At 52.3% G+C, this 21490-nt stretch overlaps 1 protein-coding gene across 4 annotated transcripts in view; it reads right to left on the bottom strand.

Moving 5' to 3' along the window:
- dync1i1a (dynein cytoplasmic 1 intermediate chain 1a) overlaps window positions 1–21490 on the bottom strand; it is a 533829-nt gene that overhangs the window by 151275 nt on the left and 361064 nt on the right. For all 4 annotated transcript variants that reach the window (XM_068009827.1, XM_068009839.1, XM_068009830.1 and 1 more), the window contains exon 7: window positions 8701–8787. In XM_068009827.1, coding sequence (XP_067865928.1) covers window positions 8701–8787 — 87 coding nt within the window. The remainder of the gene's footprint in view (window positions 1–8700; window positions 8788–21490) is intronic.

Below are 21490 nucleotides of genomic sequence, written 5' to 3'. Positions count from 1 at the left end.
AAGCAAGAAAATCACTACCTTTCTAAGATGAGCTAGTCTGCTTGTCTCATCTACAGGGAAGTTAAATCCCCATTAAAACCACCCTACCTTTAATGCATGCTTGTCTATTCTCTGCATGAATACATTCTCCCATTTCACAGCTGCTACCAGAGGGCCTGTACACAATTCCTACTATAGTCTTAAAGCCTTTTCTATTTCTTAATTCTGCCCATGAAGTCTCCATTGCCTGCTTATCTCTCATTATATCATCTCTTGTCATAGAAGTAATTTCATCCTTAATCACAAGTGCTACTCCTCTCGCTCCACCAGATTTCCGATCCTTCCCGTAGACTTTATAACCTGGTATGTTCAGTTTCCAGTCATGACCATCTTGCAGCCATGTCAGTAATAGCTTTCAGGTGAAGCAGCGACTTACTTGTACTACTTTCAATTTAGTATACTGCATTCGCTGCTCACAACGTGGTCTCCTCTACATTAGAGTCATAGAGTCGTACAGCCCTTCGGCCCACCGCGTCCATGCCAACCATAATGCCTATCTATACTAATCCCACCTGCCTGCATTAATTCCATATCCCTCTATGCCTTGCTCATTCAAGTACCTATCCAGATGCCTCTTAAATGTTGCTACTGTTCCTGCCTCCACCACCTCCTCTGGCATCTCATTCCAGATACCCACTATTCTTTGTGTGAAAAATTTACCCCTTTGATCCCCTTTAAACCTTCTCCCTCTCACCTTAAATCAAAGCCCTCTAGTTTTAGTCACCCCTACCATGGGAAACAGACTCTGGCTATCTACCCTATCTATGCCTCTCATAATTTTATATACCTCTATTATGTCCCGTCTCAGCCTCCTTCGCTCCAGGGAAAAGAGACCCAGCTTATCCAATCTCTCTTTATAACTCAAGCCCTCCAAACCAGGCAACATCCTTGTGAACCTTTTCTGCACCCTCTCTAGTTTAATCACATCTTTCCTGTAATGCGCTGACCAGAACTGCACATAGTACTCCAAATGCGGCCTAACCAACGTTATGTACAACTGTAGCAAGACGTCCCAATTCTTCTACTCAATGCCTCGGCCGATGAAGGCAAGCATGCCACACACCTTCTTCACCACCCTGTCTACCTGTGTTGCCACTTTCAGAGAACTATGTACTGCATCCCAAGGTCTCTCTGCTCAATAGCACTCCCCAGGGCCCTGCCTTTCACTGTATATGTCCTGCCCTGGTTTAACTTCCCAAAATGCATCACTTCACACTTGTCTGCGTTAAATTCCATTTGCCAATCCCTTGCCTGCTTTCCCAGTTGATCTATATCCTGTTGTAACCTTAGACAACCTTCTTCACTGTCCACTATACCACCAATTTTGGTGTCATCTGCAAACTTACTAATCATGCCCCTTACATTCACATCCAAGTCATTAATATATATGACAAACAACAGAGGGCCCAGCACCGATCCCTGCGGCATACCACTGGTCACCGGCCTCCAATCTGAAAAACAACCCTCCACTACCACCCTCTGCCTCCTATCACCAAGACAATTTTGTATCCAATTTGCTAGCTCACCCTGGATCCCATGTGTTTGAACCTTCTGGACCAGCCTACCATGCGGGACCTTGTCAAAAGCCTTGCTAAAGTCCATGTAGACAACGTCCATCACCCTGCCCTCGTCAATCCTCTTGGTCACCTCCTCAAAAAACTCAATCAAGTTCGTGAGACATGATTTCCCACGCACAAAGCCATGCTGACTATACCTAATCAGACCTTGCCTTTCCAAATGCATATAAATACTGTCTCTCAGAATCCCTTCCAATAACTTTCCCACCACTGATGTAAGGCTCACCGGCCTGTAGTTCCCTGTCTTATCCCTGCTACCCTTCTTAAATAAAGGCACAACATTAGCTATCCTCCAGTCTTCTGGTACCTCACCCGTGACTAACGATGATACAAAAATCTCCGCCAGGGCCCCAGCAATCTCCTCCCATGCTTCCCGTAGCATCCTAGGATATACCTAGTCAGGCCCTGGGAATTTATGAATTTATCCACCTTAATGCGCTTCAAAACCTCCAATACCTCCTCCTTTGTAATGTTGATATGCTCCAGCATATTGCTCTTCCCTCCCTTGAACTCACTAGCTTCCATGACCTTCTCCACGGTAAATACAGATGAGAAGTATTCATTTAAGACCTCGCCCATTTCCCGTGGCTCCACACATAGATTACCACACTGATCCTTAAGGAGACCTACTCTCTCCCTAGCTATCCTTTTACTCCTACTATACTTATAGAATCTTTTAGGATTTGCCTTTATCTTATCTGCCAGGGAGATCTCATGGCCCCTTTTCGCCCTCCTAATTTCCTTCTTAAGTGTAGTCCTACATCCCCTATACTCCTCGAGGGACTCACTTGATCCCAGCTGCCTATTCCTGACATATGCCTCCTTGTTTGTCCTGACCAGACTCTCAATATCCCTCGTCAACCAAGGTTTCCTAAACTTGCCAGCATCGCCCTTCCATCTAACAGGAACACGCCAGCCCTGAACTCTTCCTATCTCACTTTTAAAAGCCTCCCACTTGCCAGACGTCCCTTTAACTGTAAACAGCCTCTCCCATTCAACTTTTGAGAGTTCCTGTCTGATGCCATCGAAATTAGCCTTCCCCCAATTTAGGACTTCAACCTGAGGTCCGGTCCTAGCCTTTACCATAACTATCTTGAAGCTAATAGAGTTATGGTCACTGGTCCCAAAGTGCTCCCCCACTGACACATCAACCACCTGCCCATCCTCATTTCCTAAGAGGAGGTCGAGTGTAGCCCCTTCTCTAGTAGGGCCATCCACATTCTGCTTCAGAAAACTATCCTGGGCACATTTAACAATTTCTTCCCCATCTTCCCTTAGCACTAAGGCAGTCCCAGTCAATATTAGGGAAGTTAAAATTACCTACTATTACAACCCTATAATTCCTACACCTATCTGTGATTTCCCTACATATATGCTCCTCCAATTCCCTCTGACTATTGGGGGAATTAGTATAATCCCATCAAAGTGATCACCCCTTTCTTATTTCTAAGTTCTACCCATATGGCCTCGCTGGATGCTCCCCCCAGGATATCCTCCCTAATCGATAGTGCAACTCCCCCTCCTCTCTTACCTCCACCTCGGTCACGCCGGAAGCATCAGTACCCCAGAACATTGAGCTGCCAGTCCTGCCCATCCCTCAACCATGTTTCCGTAATAGCTATATCATCACAATCCCATGTACCGATCCATGCTCTGAGTTCATCTGCCTTACCTGTAAGGCTTCTTGCATTAAAGTAAATGCAGTTTAGCCTACCAGACCTTCCACACTCCCTGTCCTGCCCCTGCCCGGCCTGCCCACTGGGCGTGCTTGCTTTAACCTTGACATTTGCCTCAACTATCTCATCGGAGAGACTACTACTTTGGGTCCCACCCCCCTGCAAGACTAGTTTAAACCCTCCCGAGTAGTACTAGCAAACCTCCCCAGAAGGATATTGGTCCCCCTCCAGTTCAAATGCAATCCGTCTCTCTTGTACAGGTCACCTCTGCACCAGAAGAGATCCCAATGATCCAAGTAGCTGAAGCCCTCCCGTCTACACCAGCCCTTCAGCCACGCATTCATTTGCCTTATCCTCCTATTTCTACCCTCACTAGCATGTGGCACAGAGAGTAATCCTGAGATTACAACCCTAAAGGTCCTGCTTTTTAACCTTCTGCCTAACTCCCTATATTCACTTTGCAGGACCTCATCTCTCTTCCTGCCTATGTCGTTAGTATCAATATAGACTACGACCTCTGGCTGCTCACCCTCCCCTTTCAGAATGTCCTGCAGCCGCTCTGAGACATCCTTGTCCCTAGCACCAGGGAGGCAACATACCATCCTGGAGTGCAGCCACAGAAACGCCTATTTGCACCCCTTACAATAGAATCCCCTCTCACTATAGCTCTTCCACCCCTTTTCCTCCCCTGCTGTGCAGCAGAGCCCTCCGTGGTGCCACGAGCTTGACTGTTGCTGCTTTCCCCTGGGAGGTCATTCCCCCCAACAGTATCCAAAGCGGTATATCTGTTTGAGAGGGGGATGGCCACAGGGGACTCCTGCACTACCTGCCTGCGCCTACTACTCAGTCTGGTGGTCACCCATCCCTTTTCTGCCTGTGCAGCGATTACCTGCGGTGTGACCACCTCACTAAACGTGCTATCCATGATATCCTCAGCATCACGGATGCTCCACAGTGAATCCACCCGCAGCTCCAGCTCCGTAATGCGTGTAGCCAGTAGCTGCAGATGGATACACTTCCAGCACACATGGTCATCAGGGACACTGGAAGCATCCCTGATTTCCCACATAGCGCAGGAGGAGCATATCACATCTTTTTCCTGTCATGACTTACCCTTAAATTAGTTACTCCTTTAATTAAAAATACTAATTACACTCGGGGCCTTGTTCTACCCACTCCAATCTAAAATCCTTAATAAGCTACACTGAATTAAAGAAAAACACTTTAGTAGTACTCACCTTATCACCAGAGGGAGACCAAACGCAGATTGGGTGACCGCTTTGCAGAACACCTCCACTCAGTCCAAAAGCATGACCCCGAGCTTCTGGTTGCTCGCCATTTCAACACACACCCCTGCTCTCATGCCCACATATCTGTCCTGGGCTTGCTGCAGTGTTCCAGTGAATATCAGCGCAAGCTCGAGAAATAGCATCTCATTTACCGATTAGGCATGCTACAGCCTGCTGGACTGAACATGGAGTTCAATAATTTCAGAGCATGACGGGCCCCCCTTTTTATTTTTAGCTATTTTTTATTCGTTTATTTTATTTTAGTTTGTTTCATCATTCTTTTTTTTAAACCACTGTTTTTTTCATGTTTGTGCTTTGGGCCAGGGCTGTTCATTTTTCTGTGAATTAACACCCTCTCTGCATTAACGCTTTGTCTTTCACCACATCATTAACATATTGTTTGCCTTTGCTCCATGACCTTCTGGTCAGTTATTCTCTGTAACCCCGTCCTATCAACACCTTCACTTTTGTTATCTCTTGCCTCACCCCCACTTTATTTGCTTAAAAACTATTAAATTTCTAACCTTTGCCAGTTCTGATGAAAGGACACTGACCTGAAAGGTTAACTCTGTTTCTCTCTCCACAGATGCTGTCAAGCCTGCTGAGTATTTCCAGCATTTCTTGTTTTTATCTCAGTAATGGCTAACCTATTAAGTTGAATTTGCACCTGCAGAGGCCGAGTCTGCTCTCTCAGGTAAGCATAAAAGATTCTAGGGCTAATGTTCACTCTAACTTCTTTGTTGTGTGCAGCCTGTTCACTTCAATATGTGGTACCTTAAAATTTTTTGCACAGGCGTGCAATAGGACAACTTGTGAGCAGCCTACACAGTAACTTCTGAGTTACTGCGCATCCACACATGTGTGCACCTTAGAAGGAACAAAGCAGTATTTGAAGAGCAGGGGAATTCTCCCCACTAATAAACATCACTAGAATAGATTTCATTGCTGTTCATGGGACCTTGCAAATTGACTTCCACATTTCCTTACATTGCAACACTGACTACACTTCAAAAACTCTTCATTGGCTTTGAACCACTTTCGGACATCCAAAGATTGTGAAAGATGTTATATAAATGCAAGTTCCACCTTCCTTCCTATCCGTCACCCTTTGCCTCCCACTTCCTCTCTGCCATTATGCTCCTTAAACATCTCTCTACTTCCTCATTCCCTATCACACCTCTTCCCCTATGAATTACCTGTTCAAAGCCTGTATCCTCTCCTACTCTTTGACCTATTGCCAATCACATTAAGCATAACCCTCCATCCACTCCCATTCCATTCATTCCTCCCCCAACCCCAGATGGGTGGCCTAATGACCCTTCACACTCAACCAGTTTCTCTCCTTTTCTTCCCCATGTTTTCTTTAAGGGACTGTTTGCTTTCAACTTACTTGCTTTAAAAAATAAAATTTGAATGAGGAAGTCTCCCTCTCTTTTTCCATTTCAACTAAACAAAGAATAATTAGTTGGTTTTAAAATTCAACTGGTGTTTTTCTCCTTGAAAACTGAACTAATATGAGCACAAGGAAAGGCTCTTCCTCTCCACTTAGCTCACTTTCTAAAAGTTTATAGAACACAAAATCTTCAACAGGTGTGTAATCAGTACTCGTCATTCTCTTCACACACACTCACACTTGAAACAAGAGGAGAAAAATACTGGAAACAGTTTTTGCCTGTTTGCCAGGTTGGCATATATGCTTTCTCAACCTCTCACTCTCCCTCACACCTCCTTCAGTACTTTAACCCAAGTATCAACTACCTTCCAAGAACCTCAATACTTTCTTTATCAATATTTATTACTCCAGAAATGCACTTCCCAAGTTAATAAATTGCTCCCACATCCAATTTAAAATCATTATAAATCCAATGGGACTGTTCCTACAAAAATTCTTTTCACCTACCATAACCAAGGCCACAACAGATCCATTTCCTTACAAAAGACCATATCAGTCTCTCCACAAGCAACACAGAAATATGGATAGTGAGTGCTTTATTCAAGTTTACACTGGTCAAAAAGACTATATTTAAACAATCTTAATTAACCAAGTAATTGCATGACTATGTACTTCAATTTCTGTTGAAAATTATTTACCAGTAGAATTTGATCATAATGTGGTTGATTGACAAAGCCATGACTGTTAATTTTGTTCTCTTTGGCTCTCATGGTGAGATATCTGATTTCTGTCCGTGGTTCTTTCATAACAAAAATGCTACAGCAGCAGAGAAGTACACAACCTATTGCTCAAGCTGATCTGTTAAGTGCACTGCTGATACCACCATACAGTGTAAGCAGTGCCCCCTCCAGTCAGAAGGTGGGTTACTACAGAAGTTAACAGATGATATTACAGGGACAGGAACACAAACTTGTTCTTAAAATAGATTTGTTTTCCAGCACAGATCACATTTATGTTGAAGAGCATCCATCGTTTTGCTTTGCACCAACATGGAAGTAGCTATTTTTTTGGAGGAGAATGCTGTGCCACATAATCTTCATCCGAAACTACGCCAAACAGATGACCATTGATTTCTTCAGAATCCAGAGTTGTACCTGAAAATGTTTTTTTTTTCTCCATCCCACCTTGCAATCATTTTTATAAGCATATTTCCATATATAGTAATTTTATTTTAAACACAGATGGATTAATTTTAAATTTTAGGTAATGATCATAACATTTTCTAGAAATGCTGACTCTTCAACACGTTATCCTTAAGGTCGCACTGTCTTCATGACACCAATATTGACATGCTGTGCACATTAATGTTCAGGCATGCAAGCACCATCACAACAGCAGACAGTTTTACGCATGCCTACTAAATGTGCACCAGCTTTTGAAATTAATGAAATTCACCAGAAGAGGGATATTAAGATTCCAGACTATCTGATGCCAGTGCAGTCAAACTTATACAATTCTCAAATTGATACATTTCATAAAAATCCATCCTTAGTTATTTTTAAGCAAGGTCATTTAAAACTGAAGAACTGTAAAACCCAAATATAATTTGAAATTTATCTAATATGTAATTTAAATAATACCCAAATATACAAAATAAATTGTAATAAAATGACTTTCAAAGTGGTAAATAATTTTATTGCTACATATAAATGTTCTGACATAAATACAGATGACAAGTGAATTAACACTGGGCAACGTAACGCAGTGGTTATGTTACTGTACTAGTAAGACTTTGAACAAGAGTTCAAATTTGAATTTGAAAAATAACCAGCTGGTATCAATAGGAATGTTGCGTTAAAAACCTAACTTGTTCACTAATGTCCTTAGGGAAGGAAACCTGCCGACTTTATTAGGTCTGGCCGGGAGGCAACACTATATCTACACCAAAGTGGTTAACTTTTAACTGCCCTCTGAAGTGGCCTAGCAGCTGTATCAAACCATAGAAGCCGACCCACCATCACCACCTCCTCCTCAGGGCAAAGTCAGGATGGGCAACAAATGCCGGCCTTGCCAGTGATGCCCACATCCCTAGACTGAATTCAAAATAAATCTAATGTAGAACTTGGTTTCATTCTGACTAAATAGTTAAATTTTTATGAAAAAGTTTGACTTATCTGCTGAGAGGGAAGTATACTGTTCAAATGAAAAGCAATGATGATGATTTGGCACAGTGGAGTCGCCAAGGAAGGGGTTGGTGTGGAGAATTTAAATTCTTCCTGTTAACAATTTTACTGAAAATAAAATGGGTCAAAACTAACAACCAAACTTAAAAGGTGGCAAGTTTCAAACAATTTTCTCCAGTTTACTTTGAGCATGTTTCAAGCATATTAAACAGTGTCAATATTGCTAACCTTACCATTAAACAACACTGATGCAATAAACCCTTTTAACTCAAGAATTTCAATGATTTATGTAATGTCAGTGGTAACTGCCTAGCAAGCTCTGACTTGATAAGGATGAGGGGTTAAAAACATCAAAGAACAACTACATTACACAATGGTGAACCCATCATTGGCAGGCTAACCCTAAATACCCATTCCTGAACTTTTGGACAAAACTTTGCTGTATAATAAATTCAACATTAAACATGTTTGGCATACAGAACACAGCAACCCACATAGGTTCAAATAGATTTCACAAAAATTAAAAGATTGATAATGACCTACCTTCTTTAGTTTCAGCTTTTTGATCTTGGCTTTCCAGCTCAGATTCAGTTCCTAGATTCAGTTCAGGAATCTCATCCTCTTCATCGTCTGCAAGAAAAGGAGAAAAAAAAAGTTCGGTCTGTTTGTGTATTCTGTTTCAGCTGTTAAATTTCCTGCTATTTCAGAAAAGGACAACAGTGTGCATGTGATAGCATGCAACAGAAGCTGAAGGTTCATCATAAACTGCAGGAACGAAGGTTGACAACCTAAATGCAGGTTGTGAGTGACAACTCCAGAACACAAGCTTAAAAGTGGATACAGAATTTAGATACATTAAATCCAGGCAGTCTGATTTTAGCTCGTGAAAACGTGGACTTACCTACAGGGAGGGCAGTAAACCGTAAAAAAGAAATTTGATTTGGTTTATTTAGCACAGTGAGATGCAGTGAAAAACAATGAAATTCATCCTGTTCATAATATTCTGAACAATTCAAAATCATATTTTTATATCAGCTGGTAAAAACAAAATTGGGAAAAACACCTCCATATTTTCTAAATTTTCACCACCCTGATGTGCTCTACTAACTCAATTGTCTTGCAGTGGCAAGCAAAAGCCTCAATCTCCCATATTTCTCGAAAATATTTTAGTCTTTTCCCAAGCACGATATCTATCCATTGATGGCCATTGAAACAATGCGGCAGATTTTGCTAGAGTGGGGCATCTCACGGCAAGTCCTGTTGATCAGACTTGTGTGTGCACATTTAAGTTTTAAGTTTTAAAATCTTTTGCCCACAACTTGGCATGAAGTGCGAGTTTAATACAGGGCAACTAGGGCAACAGGGTATCTGGGATATAAAAGGCAAAATATGGCAGATGCTGGAAATCTGAAATATAAACAGGAAGTGCTGGCAATAATCAGCAATCACTCAGCATCAATGGAGAAAAAAAAGTTAATTTTTCAGGTCTGTGGAACTGCAAAAACATTACAGGTGTAACAGGTTTTAAGCAAGTACAGAGCAGGGGAAGGAGGGGGTTGGTGCGGGGGTAGCGGAGAAAGGGAGGAAAGAACAAAAGGGAAAGTCTGAGATAGCGTGCAAGGCTAAAGGGGGTGGTAATAGGCCAGGTAAAGAAACAAACGATGGGTCTAGAAGAGCTGTAAATGGCAACAGCAAAATGATTACCAGCAACAAGCTGTCCAAAAAAAAAATGGGGGCAGGGATTATGATTTGAAATTGTTGAACTTGATGTTGAGCCCCGAAGGCTGTAAAGTGCCTAATCCAAAGATGGGGTGCTATTCCTTAAGCTTCTGTTGAGTTTCATTGCAACACTGCAAGAGACAGAGGACAGAGAGGTCAGAGTGGGGGTGGGGCGAAGAATTAAAATGGCAAATGACTGGAAGCTTGGTGTCAAGTTTGCTGACTGAATGGAGGTGCTCAGCCAAGTCATCACCCAACCTGCATTCAGTCCCCCCAGTGTAGAGGGGACCCGCATCTTATGCGGTAATTAGGGTATACTAAATTGAAAGGAGTACGAGTAAATTGCTGTTGTACCTGGAAGGAATATTTGGGGCACTGGACAGTGGGAAGGGAGGAGGCAAAAGGGCAGATATTGCATCTCCTGTGCTTGCATGGAAGATGCCATGGGAAGGGCAGTGGGTGTTGGGGTGAAGAAGGGTGGACCTGGATGTCGGTGAGGGAACCATCTGGGACTGGAAGGGTATCTGGGACCTTAGTGAACAAAAGGGAAAACTGAATATCTCCTTAACTAATGAATACCATTAACAATTATGAAACAGAAGAAAAACTGGAGGAGGAGGGTGAATTAGATTGCATGAATTCAATGTCAAATCAGGTACAGAAAGACAGAAGGAAAGAAATATTGGATTGAGACAGAGGGAGAGAGAGAGCCAGACAAAGGAAAAATAAGAAAAAAATAGTAAAAATTTAAAACAGCATTTTTAAAATCTCCTCAAACAGGGTTGTCCAACCTTTTCATGTGGGGGGCCAAATTACAATTATTGTCTTGAATAGGGGGCCGGGTGAGACATTTTCAGAAAGATAAAGGCATTAAAAATTTATCCTACCATTAATCAAAACAACAAACAGCAATTTTGTGAAGAAGCATTAAATGTGATTAATTTATTGACTTACTTTCTCTTCACTATGTTGGAAACTGAATTAATAAGATACCCGAGTTTTTTTGCTTGCACAAGTAGTCAACGTTTGCCCGCACACGTCTTGTAGCGATGTGGAGAATTCCGGATAGATGTCCATCTGTCAGGAGTGATCCTGATCATTCTCTCTCCCACTCTTGCTCTCTCTTCCTGCATCCCCTCTGTTTCCCCCCCTCGATGGTGTCCCCCCACTCTGTGTCATCGTCTCTCTCTGTCTGCCCCTACCCTCTCTCTCTGTCCCTCTCGCTCTCCCTCTCTGACCACTTCCCTCTCTCTCTGTCACTCTCGCTCTCCGTCCTCCTCCCTCTCTCTGTCTCTTTCTCTTGCTCTGGCCCCTTGCTCTCTCGGCCCCCCTCATTCGGTTCCTCCCTCCTGCTTTCTGTACCCCCTCCCACTCTGTGTCGCTCTTGTTCAGTCCCCCGATCTCTGTCTCTCTCCCTCTGTCACCCCCTCTCCATCTCTCTCGTTCTCTGTCCGCCCTTTTCCAACTCCATCCCAATATACGCTCAGTCCACCATAATCTTTCTGTCCCCCACGCCCCTCTCTCTCTGTTCGGCCCCTCGCTCTCTCTCTCGCTCTCTCCCCATCACTCTATCTTCCTCTGTTCCCCCCATCCATCTCTCTCGCTGTCCCGTCCCTCACTCTCTCTCTTGCTCTCTCTGTCCCATCCCTCTCTCGCTCTCTCTCTCCGTCCCGTCCCTCTCTCTCCGTCCCGTCCCTCTCTCTCTCTCTCTCTCCATCCCGTCCCTCTCTGGCTCGCTCTGTCCCGTCCCTCTCTCTCTTGCTGTCCGTCCAGTCCCTCTCTCTCTCCCCGTCCCGTCCCTCTCTCTCCCTCCCTCCGTCCCGTCCCTCTCTCTCTCTCAGTCCCGTCCCTCGCTCTCTCTCTCTCCGTCCCGTCCCTCGCTCTCTCTCTGTCCCTCTCTCTCTCCGTCCCGTCCCCCTCTCTCTCTCTCTCTCTCTCTCTCTCTGTCCCGTCCCCCTCTCCCTCTCTCCGTCCCGTCCCCCTCTCTCTCTCTCCGTCCCGTCCCTCTCTCTCTCTCTCTCTCCGTCCCGTCCCTCTCTCTCTCTCTCCGTCCCGTCCCTCTCTCTCTCCGTCCCATCCCTCTCTCTCTCTCTCCCTCCGTCCCTCTCTCTCTCCCTCCGTCCCTCTCTCGCTCTCTCTGTCCCGTCCCTCTCTCTCTGTCCCGTCCCTCTCTCTCTGTCCCGTCCCTCTCTCTCTGTCTCTCTGTCTCTCTCCGTCCCGTCCCTCTCTGTCTCCCTCCGTCCCGTCCCTCTCTCTCTCTCTCCCTCCGTCCCGTCCCTCTTTCTCTGCCCCGTCCCTCTCTCTCTCTCTCTCTCTGTCCCGTCCCTTGCTCTCTCTCCCATCCCTCGCTCTCTCTCTCTCTCCGGCCCATCCCTCGCTCTCTCTCTCTCCGTCCCATCCCTCTCTCGCTCGCTCTGCGTCCACTCCCCCTCTCTCTCTGTCCCGTCCCCCTCTCTCTCCGTCCCGTCCCCCTCTCTCTCCGTCCCGTCCCGTCTCCCTCTCTCCGTCCCGTCCCCCTCTCTCTCCGTCCCGTCCCCCTCTCTCTCTCTCTCTCTCTCTCTCTCTCTGTCCCGTCCCTCTCTCTCTCTCTGTTCCGTCCCTCTCTTGCTCTCTCTGTTCCGTCCCTCTCTCGCTCTCTCTCTCTTTCTGTCCCGTCTCTCTCTCTCTTTCTGTCCCGTCCCTCTCTTGCTCCCTCGGTCCAGTACCTCTCTCTCGGTCCCGTCCCCCTCTCTCTCTCGGTCCCGTCCCTCTCTCTCCCTCGGTCCCGTCCCTCTCTCTCCCTCGGTCCCGTCCCTCTCTCACTCTCTCTCTCTCGGACCCATCCCTCTCTCTCTCTCTCTCTCTCTCGGACCCGTCCCTCTCTCTCTCTCTCTCGGACCCGTCCCTCTCTCTCCCTCTCGGTCCCGTTCCCCTCTCTCTCTCGGTCCCGTCCCTCTCTCTCTCTCTCTCGGTCCCGTCCCCCTCTCTCTCTCTCTCTCTCTCTCTCTCTCTCTCTCGGACCCGTCCCTCTCTCTCTCTCTCTCTCTCGGACCCGTCCCTCTCTCTCCCTCTCGGTCCCATTCCCCTCTCTCTCTCTCGGTCCCGTTCCCCTCTCTCTCTCTCGGTCCCGTCCCCCTCTCTCTCTCTCGGTCCCGTCCCCCTCTCTCTCTCTCGGTCCCGTCCCCCTCTCTCTCTCTCGGTCCCGTCCCCCTCTCTCTCCGTCCCGTCCCTCTCTCTCTCTCTGTCCCGTCCCTCTCTCTCTCTCTGTCCCGTCCCTCTCTCTCTCTCCCGTCCCTCTCTCGCTCGCTCTGTTCCGTCCCTCTCTCGCTCGCTCTGTTCCGTCCCTCTCTCGCTCGCTCTCTCTTTCTGTCCCGTCTCTCTCTCTCTTTCTGTCCCGTCCCTCTCTTGCTCCCTCGGTCCAGTACCTCTCTCTCGGTCCTGTCCCCCTCTCTCTCTCGGTCCCGTCCCTCTCTCTCCCTCGGTCCCGTCCCTCTCTCTTTCTCTCTCTCTCGGACCCGTCCCTCTCTCTCTCTCTCTCGGACCCGTCCCTCTCTCTCCCTCTCGGTCCCGTTCCCCTCTCTCTCTCGGTCCCGTCCCTCTCTCTCTCTCTCTCTCTCTCTCTCTCGGACCCGTCCCTCTCTCTCTCTCTCTCTCTCGGACCCGTCCCTCTCTCTCCCTCTCGGTCCCGTTCCCCTCTCTCTCTCTCGGTCCCGTTCCCCTCTCTCTCTCTCGGTCCCGTCCCCCTCTCTCTCTCTCCGTCCCGTCCCTCTCTCTCTCTCTCCGTCCCGTCCCTCTCTCGCTCGCTCCGTCCCGTCCCTCTCTCGCTCGCTCTGTCCCGTCCCTCTCTCGCTCGCTCTGTCCCGTCCCTCTCTCGCTCGCTCTGTCCCGTCCCTCTCTCGCTCGCTCTGTCCCGTCCCTCTCTCGCTCTCTCTCTGTCCCGTCCCTCTCTCTGTCCCGTCCCTCTCTCTGTCCCGTCCCCCTCTCTCTCGCTCTCTCTGTCCCGTCCCTCTCTCTCTCTCTCTCTGTCCCGTCCGTCTCTCGCTCTCTCTGTCCCGTCCGTCTCTCGCTCTCTCTGTCCCGTCCGTCTCTCGCTCTCTCTGTCCCGTCCGTCTCTCGCTCTCTCTGTCCCGTCCCTCTCTCTCTATCCCGTCCCTCTCTCTCTCGCTCTCTGTCTGTCCCGTCCGTCTCTCTCTCTCTCTGTCCCGTCCCTCTCTCTCTATCCCGTCCCTCTCTCTCTCTCTCTCTGTCTGTCCCGTCCGTCTCTCTCTCTCTCTGTCCCGTCCGTCTCTCTCTCTCTCTGTCCCGTCCGTCTCTCTCTCTCTCTGTCCCGTCCCTCTCTCGCTCTCTCTGTCCCGTCCCTCTCTCGCTCTCTCTGTCCCGTCCCTCTCTCGCTCTCTCTGTCCCGTCCCTCTCTCTCTCTCTCTGTCCCGTCCCTCTCTCTCTGTCTCTCTCCGTCCCGTCCCTCTCTCTCTGTCTCCCTCCGTCCCGTCCCTCTCTCTCTCTCTCCCTCCGTCCCGTCCCTCTTTCTCTGCCCCGTCCCTCTCTCTCTCTCTCTCTCTGTCCCGTCCCTCGCGCTCTCTCTCTCTCTCTCTGTCCCGTCCCTTGCTCTCTCTCCCGTCCCTCGCTCTCTCTCTCTCTCCGGCCCATCCCTCGCTCTCTCTCTCTCCGTCCCATCCCTCTCTCGCTCGCTCTGCGTCCACTCCCCCTCTCTCTCCGTCCCGTCCCCCTCTCTCTCCGTCCCGTCCCCCTCTCTCCGTCCCGTCCCCCTCTCTCTCTCTCTCTCTCTCTCTGTCCCGTCCCTCTCTCTCTCTCTCTCTCTGTTCCGTCCCTCTCTTGCTCTCTCTGTTCCGTCCCTCTCTTGCTCTCTCTGTTCCGTCCCTCTCTCGCTCTCTCTCTCTTTCTGTCCCGTCTCTCTCTCTCTTTCTGTCCCATCCCTCTCTTGCTCCCTCGGTCCAGTACCTCTCTCTCGGTCCCGTCCCCCTCTCTCTCTCGGTCCCGTCCCTCTCTCTCTCTCGGTCCCGTCCCTCTCTCTCTCTCGGTCCCGTCCCTCTCTCTCTCTCTCTCTCAGACCCGTCCCTCTCTCTCTCTCTCTCTCAGACCCGTCCCTCTCTCTCTCTCTCTGTCCCGTCCGTCTCTCTCTCTCTCTGTCCCGTCCGTCTCTCTCTCTGTCCCGTCCGTCTCTCTCTCTCTCTGTGTAGTCCGTCTCTCTCTCTCTCCGTCCCGTCCGTCTCTCTCTCTCTCTCCGTCCCATCCCTCTCTCTCCGTCCCGTCCCTCTCTCTCTCTCTCCGTCCCGTCCCTCTCTCTCTCTCTCCGTCCTGTCCCTCTCTCTCTCCGTCCTGTCCCTCTCTCTCTCCGTCCTGTCCCTCTCTCTCTCCGTCCTGTCCCTCTCTCTCTCCGTCCTGTCCCGTCCCTCTCTCTGTCCCGTCCCTCTCTCTGTCCCGTCCCTCTCTCTGTCCCGTCCCTCTCTCTCTCTCTCTGTCTGTCCCGTTCCTCTCTCTGTCTCTCTGTCCCGTCCCCCTCTCTCTCTCTCTGTCCCGTCCGTCTCTCTCTGTGTAGTCCGTCTCTCTCTCTCTCCGTCCCGTCCATCTCTCTCTCTCTCTCCGTCCCGTCCCTCCCTCTCCGTCCCGTCCGTCTCTCTCTGTGTAGTCCGTCTCTCTCTCTCTCTGTCCCGTCCGTCTCTCTCTGTCCTGTCCCTCTCTCTCTCTCTCCGTCCTGTCCCTCTCTCTCGTCCCTCTCTCTCTCTCTCTGTCCTGTCCCTCTCTCTCTGTCTGTCCCGTTCCTCTCTCTCTGTCTGTCCCGTCCCCCTCTCTCTCTGTCTGTCCCGTCCCGTCCCCCTCTCTCTCTCTGTCCCGCCCCGTCCCTCTCTCTCTCTCTCTGTCCCTCTCTCTCTCTCTCTCTCCGTCCCGTCCCCCTCTCTCTCTCTCTGACCCGTCCGTCTCTCTCTCTGTGTAGTCCGTCTGTCTCTCTCTCCGTCCCGTCCGTCCGTCTCTCTCTCTCTCTCTCTCCGTCCCGTCCCTCTCTCTCCGTCCCGTCCCTCTCTCTCTCTCTCTCTCCGTCCCGTCCCTCTCTCTCTCTCTCTCCGTCCCGTCCCTCTCTCTCTCTCTCCGTCCTGTCCCTCTCTCTCTCTCGTCCCTCTCTCTCTCTCTGTCCCGTCCCTCTCTCTCTCTCTCTCGTCCCTATCTCTCTCTCTCCGTCCCGTCCCTCTCTGGCTCGCTCTGTCCCGTCCCTCTCTCTCTCTCTCCGTCCCGTCCCTCTCTGGCTCGCTCTGTCCCGTCCCTCTCTCTCTCCCTCTCCCTCCGTCCCGTCCCTCTCCCTCCGTCCCGTCCCTCGCTCTCTCTGTCCCGTCCCACGCTCTCTCTCTCTCCGTCCCGTCCCTCGCTCTCTCTCTCTCCGTCCCGTCCCTCTCTCTCTCTCTCCGTCCTGTCCCTCTCTCTCTCTCGTCCCTCTCTCTCTCTCTGTCCCGTCCCTCTCTCTCTCTCTCTCGTCCCTATCTCTCTCTCTCCGTCCCGTCCCTCTCTGGCTCGCTCTGTCCCGTCCCTCTCTCTCTCTCTCCGTCCCGTCCCTCTCTGGCTCGCTCTGTCCCGTCCCTCTCTCTCTCCCTCTCCCTCCGTCCCGTCCCTCTCCCTCCGTCCCGTCCCTCGCTCTCTCTGTCCCGTCCCACGCTCTCTCTCTCTCCGTCCCGTCCCTCGCTCTCTCTCTCTCCGTCCCGTCCCTCGCTCTCTCTCTCTCCGTCCCGTCCCCCGCTCTCCGTCCCGTCCCTCTCTCTCACTCTCCCTGTCCCGTCCCACTCTCTCTCACTCTCTCTGTCCCGTCCCTCTCTCTCTCACTCTCTCTGTCCCGTCCTGCTCTCTCTCTCTCTCTCTCTGTCCCATCCCTCTCTCTTTCACTCTCTCTGTCCCGTCCCCCCCCCTCTCTCTCTCTCTGTCCCATCCCTCTCTCTCTCACTCTCTCTGTCCCGTCCCACTCTCCCTCTCTCCGTCCCGTCCCTCTCTCTCTCTGCCCCTCTCTCTCTCTCTCCGCCCCTCTCTCTCTCTCTCTCTCTCTGTCCCGTCCTGCTCTCTCTCCCTCTCTGCCCCGTCCCTCTCTCTCTCTCTCTGCCCCGTCCCTCTCCCTCTCTCCGCCCCTCTCTCTCTCTCTCTCTGTCCCGTCCCTCTCTCTCTCTGTCCCGTCCCTCTCTCTCTCTCTCTGTCCCGTCCCTCTCTCTCTCTCTCTCTCTGTCCCGTCCCTCTCTCTCTCTCTCTCTCCGTCCCGTCCCTCTCTCTCTCTCTCCGTCCCGTCCCTCTCTCTCTCTCTCCGTCCCGTCCCTCTCTCTCTCTCTCTCTCTGTCCCGTCCCTCTCTCTCTCTCTCTGTCCCGTCCCTCTCTCTCTCTCTCTGTCCCGTCCCTCTCTCTCTCTCTCTGTCCCGTCCCTCTCTCTCTCTCTCTCTGTCCCGTCCCTCTCTCTCTCTCTCTCTCTCTGTCCCGTCCCTCTCTCTCTCTCTCTCTGTCCCGTCCCTCTCTCTCTCTCTCTCTCCCGTCCCTCTCTCTCTCTCTCTCTCCCGTCCCTCTCTCTCTCCGTCCCGTCCCCCTCTCTCTCTCCGTCCCGTCCCTCTCTCTCTCTCTCTCTCCGTCCCGTCCCTCTCTCTCTCTCCGTCCCGTCCCTCTCTCTCTCTCCGCCCTGTCCCTCTCTCTCTGTCCCGTCCCTCTCTCTCTCTCTCTCTGTCCCGTCCCCCCCCTCTCTCTCTCTCTCTCTCTCTCTGTCCCGTCCCTCTCTCTCTCTCTCTCTCTCTCTGTCCCGTCCCTCTCTCTCTCTCTCTCTCTGTCCCGTCCCTCTCTCTGTCTGTCCCGTCCCTCTCTCTCTCTCTCTCTCTCTCTCTCTCTGTCCCGTCCCTCTCTCTGTCTGTCCCGTCCCTCTCTCTCTCTCTCTCTCCGCCCCGTCCCTCTCTCTCTCTCCGCCCCGTCCCTCTCTCTCTCTCTCTCTCCGTCCCGTCCCTCTCTCTCTCTCTCCCGTCCCTCTCTCTCTCTCTCTCTCTCCCGTCCCTCTCTCTCTCTCTCTCTCTCCCGTCCCTCTCTCTCTCTCTCTCTCTCCCGTCCCTCTCTCTCTCTCTCTCTCTCCCGTCCCTCTCTCTCTCTCTCCCGTCCCTCTCTCTCTCTCTCTCTCCCGTCCCCCTCTCTCTCTCTCCCTCTCTGTCCCTCTCTCTCTATCCCGTCCCTCTCTCTCTCTCTCTCTCTCTCTCCCGTCCCTCTCTCTCTCTCTCTCTCTCCCGTCCCTCTCTCCCGTCCCTCTCTCTCTCTCTCCCGTCCCTCTCTCTCTCTCTCCCGTCCCTCTCTCTCTCTCTCCCGTCCCTCTCTCTCTCTCTCTCTCCCGTCCCTCTCTCTCTCTCTCTCTCCCGTCCCTCTCTCTCTCTCTCTCTCCCGTCCCCCTCTCTCTCTCTCTCTCTCTCCCGTCCCCCTCTCTCTCTCTCTCTCTCTCCCGTCCCCCTCTCTCTCTCTCTCTCTCTCCCGTCCCCCTCTCTCTCTCTCTCTCTCTCTCTCCCGTCCCCCTCTCTCTCTCTCTCTCTCTCTCCCGCCCCTCTCTCTCTCTCTCTCTGTCCCGTCCCTCTCTCTCTCTCTCTCTGTCCCGTCCCTCTCTCTCTCTGTCCCGTCCCTCTCTCTCTCTCTCTCTGTCCCGTCCCTCTCTCTCTCTCTCCCTCTCTGCCCCTTCCCTCTCTCTCTGGCCCGTCCCTCTCTCTCTCTCCCTCTCTGTCCCGTCCCCCTCTCTCTCTCCCTCACTCTCTGTCCCGTCCCCCTCTCTCTCTCCCTCTCTGTCCCGTCCCTCTCTCTCCCTCCCTCTCTGTCCCGTCCCTCTCTCTCTCTCCCTCCCTCTCTGTCCCGTCCCTCTCTCTCTCTCTCCCTCCCTCTCTGTCCCGTCCCTCTCTCTCTCTCTCTCTCTCTCTCTCCCGTCCCTCTCTCTCTCTCTCTGTCCCGTCCCTCTCTCTCTCTCTCTGTCCCGTCCCTCTCTCTCTCTCTCTGTCCCGTCCCTCTCTCTCTCTCTCTGTCCCGTCCCTCTCTCTCTCTCTCTGTCCCGTCCCTCTCTCTCTCTCTCTGTCCCGTCCCTCTCTCTCTATCTCTGTCCCGTCCCTCTCTCTCTCCCCCCCTCTCCATCCAGTCTCTCCCTCCTGGTACCGTCTCTCTTCCTCCCTCTCCCCCTTCATCCCGTCTCTCTACCTCCGTCCCCCTCCGCCCCGTCTCTCTCCATCCCTTCCCCTCCGCCCCGTCTCTCTCCCTCCCTCTCCGCCCCGTCTCTCTCCCTCCGTCCCCCTCCGCCCCGTCTCTCTCCCTCCCTCCCCCTCCGCCCCGTCTCCATCCCTCCCTCCCCCCCGTCTCCCTACCTCCCTCCCCCTCCGTCCCGTCTCCCTCCCCCTCCGTCCCGTCACTCTCCCTCCCCCTCCGTCCCTCTCCCTCGGTCCCTCTCCCTTCCTCCCTCTCCCCCTCCCTCTCCGTCCCATCTCTCCACCTCCCGTCTCTCTCCCTCTCCGTCCCGTCCCTCTCTCTCTCTCTCTCTCTCTCTGCCCCGTCCCGTCCCTCTCTCTCTCTCTCTCTCCGTCCCGTCCCTCTCTCTCTCTCTCTCTCTCCGTCCCGTCCCTCTCTCTCTCTCTCCGTCCCGTCCCTCTCTCTCTCTCTCTCTCCCGTCCCTCTCTCTCTCTCTCTCTGTCCTGTCCCGTCCCTCTCTCTCTCTCCCTCCGTCCCATCCCTCTCTCGCTCTGTCCCGTCCCTCTCTCGCTCTCTCTCTCTCTCTGTCCCGTCCCTCTCTCTCTCTCCGTCCCGTCCCTCTCTCTCTCTCTCTCCGTCCCGTCCCTCTCTCTCTCTCTCTCTCCGTCCCGTCCCTCTCTCTCTCTCTCTCTCTCCGTCCCGTCCCTCTCTCTCTCTCTGTCCCGTCCCTCTCTCTCTCTCTCTCCGTCCCGTCCCTCTCTCTCTCTCTCTCTCTCCGCCCCGTCCCGTCCCTCTCTCTCTCCGTCCCTCTCTCTCTCTCTGTCCCGTCCCTCTCTCTCTCTCTCTCTGTCCTGTCCCGTCCCTCTCTCTCTCTCCCTCCGTCCCATCCCTCTCTCGCTCTGTCCCGTCCCTCTCTCTCTCTGTCCCGTCCCTCGCTCTCTCTCTGTCCCGCCCCTCGCTCTCTCTCTCTCTCTCTCCGTCCCGTCCCTCGCTCTCTCTCTCTCTCTCCGTCCCTCGCTCTCTCTCTGGCTCTGCGTCCAGTCCCCCTCTCTCTCTGTCCCGCCCCTCTCTCTCTCTCTGTCTGTCTGTCCCTTCTCCCCCTCTCTCACTCTCACTGTCCCGTCCCGCTCTCTCTCTCCCTCTCTGCCCCGTCCCTCTCTCTCTCTCCCTCCCTCTCTGTCCCGTCCCTCTCTCTCCCTCTCCCTCTCTGTCCCTCTCTCTCTATCCCGTCCCTCTCTCTGTCCCTCTCTCTCTATCCCGTCCCTCTCTCTCTCTCTCTCTCTCTCTCCCGTCCCTCTCTCTCTCTCTCTCTCCCGTCCCTCCCCCTCTCTCTCTCTGTCCCGTCCCTCCCCCTCTCTCTCTCTGTCCCGTCCCCCTCTCTCTCTCTCCCGTCCCCCTCTCTCTCTCTCCCGTCCCCCTCTCTCTCTCTCCCGTCCCCCTCTCTCTCTCTCTCTCTCCCGTCCCTCTCTCTCTCTCTCTCTGCCCCGTCCCTATCTCTCTCCCTCTCTGTCCCGTCCCTCTCTCTCTCTCTCTCCCGCCCCTCTCTCTCTCTGTCCCGTCCCCCTCTCTCTCTCTGTCCCGTCCCTCTCTCTCTCCCGTCCCTCTCTCTCTCTCTGTCCCGTCCCTCTCTCTCTCTCTCTCTCCGTCCCGTCCCTCTCTCTCTCCGTCCCGTCCCTCTCTCTCTCTCTCCGTCCCGTCCCTCTCTCTCTCTCTCTCTGCCCCGTCCCGTCCCTCTCTCTCTCTCTCTCTCTCTCCGTCCCGTCCCTCTCTCTCTCTCTCCGTCCCGTCCCTCTCTCTCTCTCTCTCTCCCGTCCCTCTCTCTCTCTCTCTCTGTCCTGTCCCGTCCCTCTCTCTCTCTCTCTCCCTCCGTCCCATCCCTCTCTCGCTCTGTCCCGTCCCTCTCTCTCTCTCTCTCTCTCTCTCTCTCTCTCTCTCTCTCTCCGTCCCGTCCCGTCCCTCTCTCTCTCTCTCTCTCTCTCTCTCTCTCCGTCCCGTCCCTCTCTCTCTCTCTCTCTGTCCCGTCCCTCTCTCTCTCTCTCTCTCTCTCTCTCTCTCTCTCTCCGTCCCGTCCCTCTCTCTCTCTCTCTCCGCCCCGTCCCGTCCCTCTCTCTCTCTCCACCCCGTCCCGTCCCTCTCTCTCTCTCTGTCCCGTCCCTCTCTCTCTCTCTCTCTCTGTCCTGTCCCGTCCCTCTCTCTCTCTCCCTCCGTCCCATCCCTCTCTCGCTCTGTCCCGTCCCTCGCTCTCTCTGTCCCGTCCCTCGCTCTCTCTCTGTCCCGCCCCTCGCTCTCTCTCTCTCCGTCCCGTCCCTCGCTCTCTCTCTCTCCGTCCCGTCCCTCGCTCTCTCTCTGGCTCTGCGTCCAGTCCCCCTCTCTCTCTGTCCCGCCCCTCTCTCTCTCTCTGTCTGTCTGTCCCTTCCCCCCCTCTCTCACTCTCACTGTCCCGTCCCGCTCTCTCTCTCCCTCT

This window comes from Heterodontus francisci, chromosome 2 (assembly GCF_036365525.1).
Source record: "Heterodontus francisci isolate sHetFra1 chromosome 2, sHetFra1.hap1, whole genome shotgun sequence".
In the NCBI taxonomy this organism is placed as follows: domain Eukaryota; kingdom Metazoa; phylum Chordata; class Chondrichthyes; order Heterodontiformes; family Heterodontidae; genus Heterodontus; species Heterodontus francisci.
This window is presented reverse-complemented; position numbering and strand designations above follow the sequence as displayed.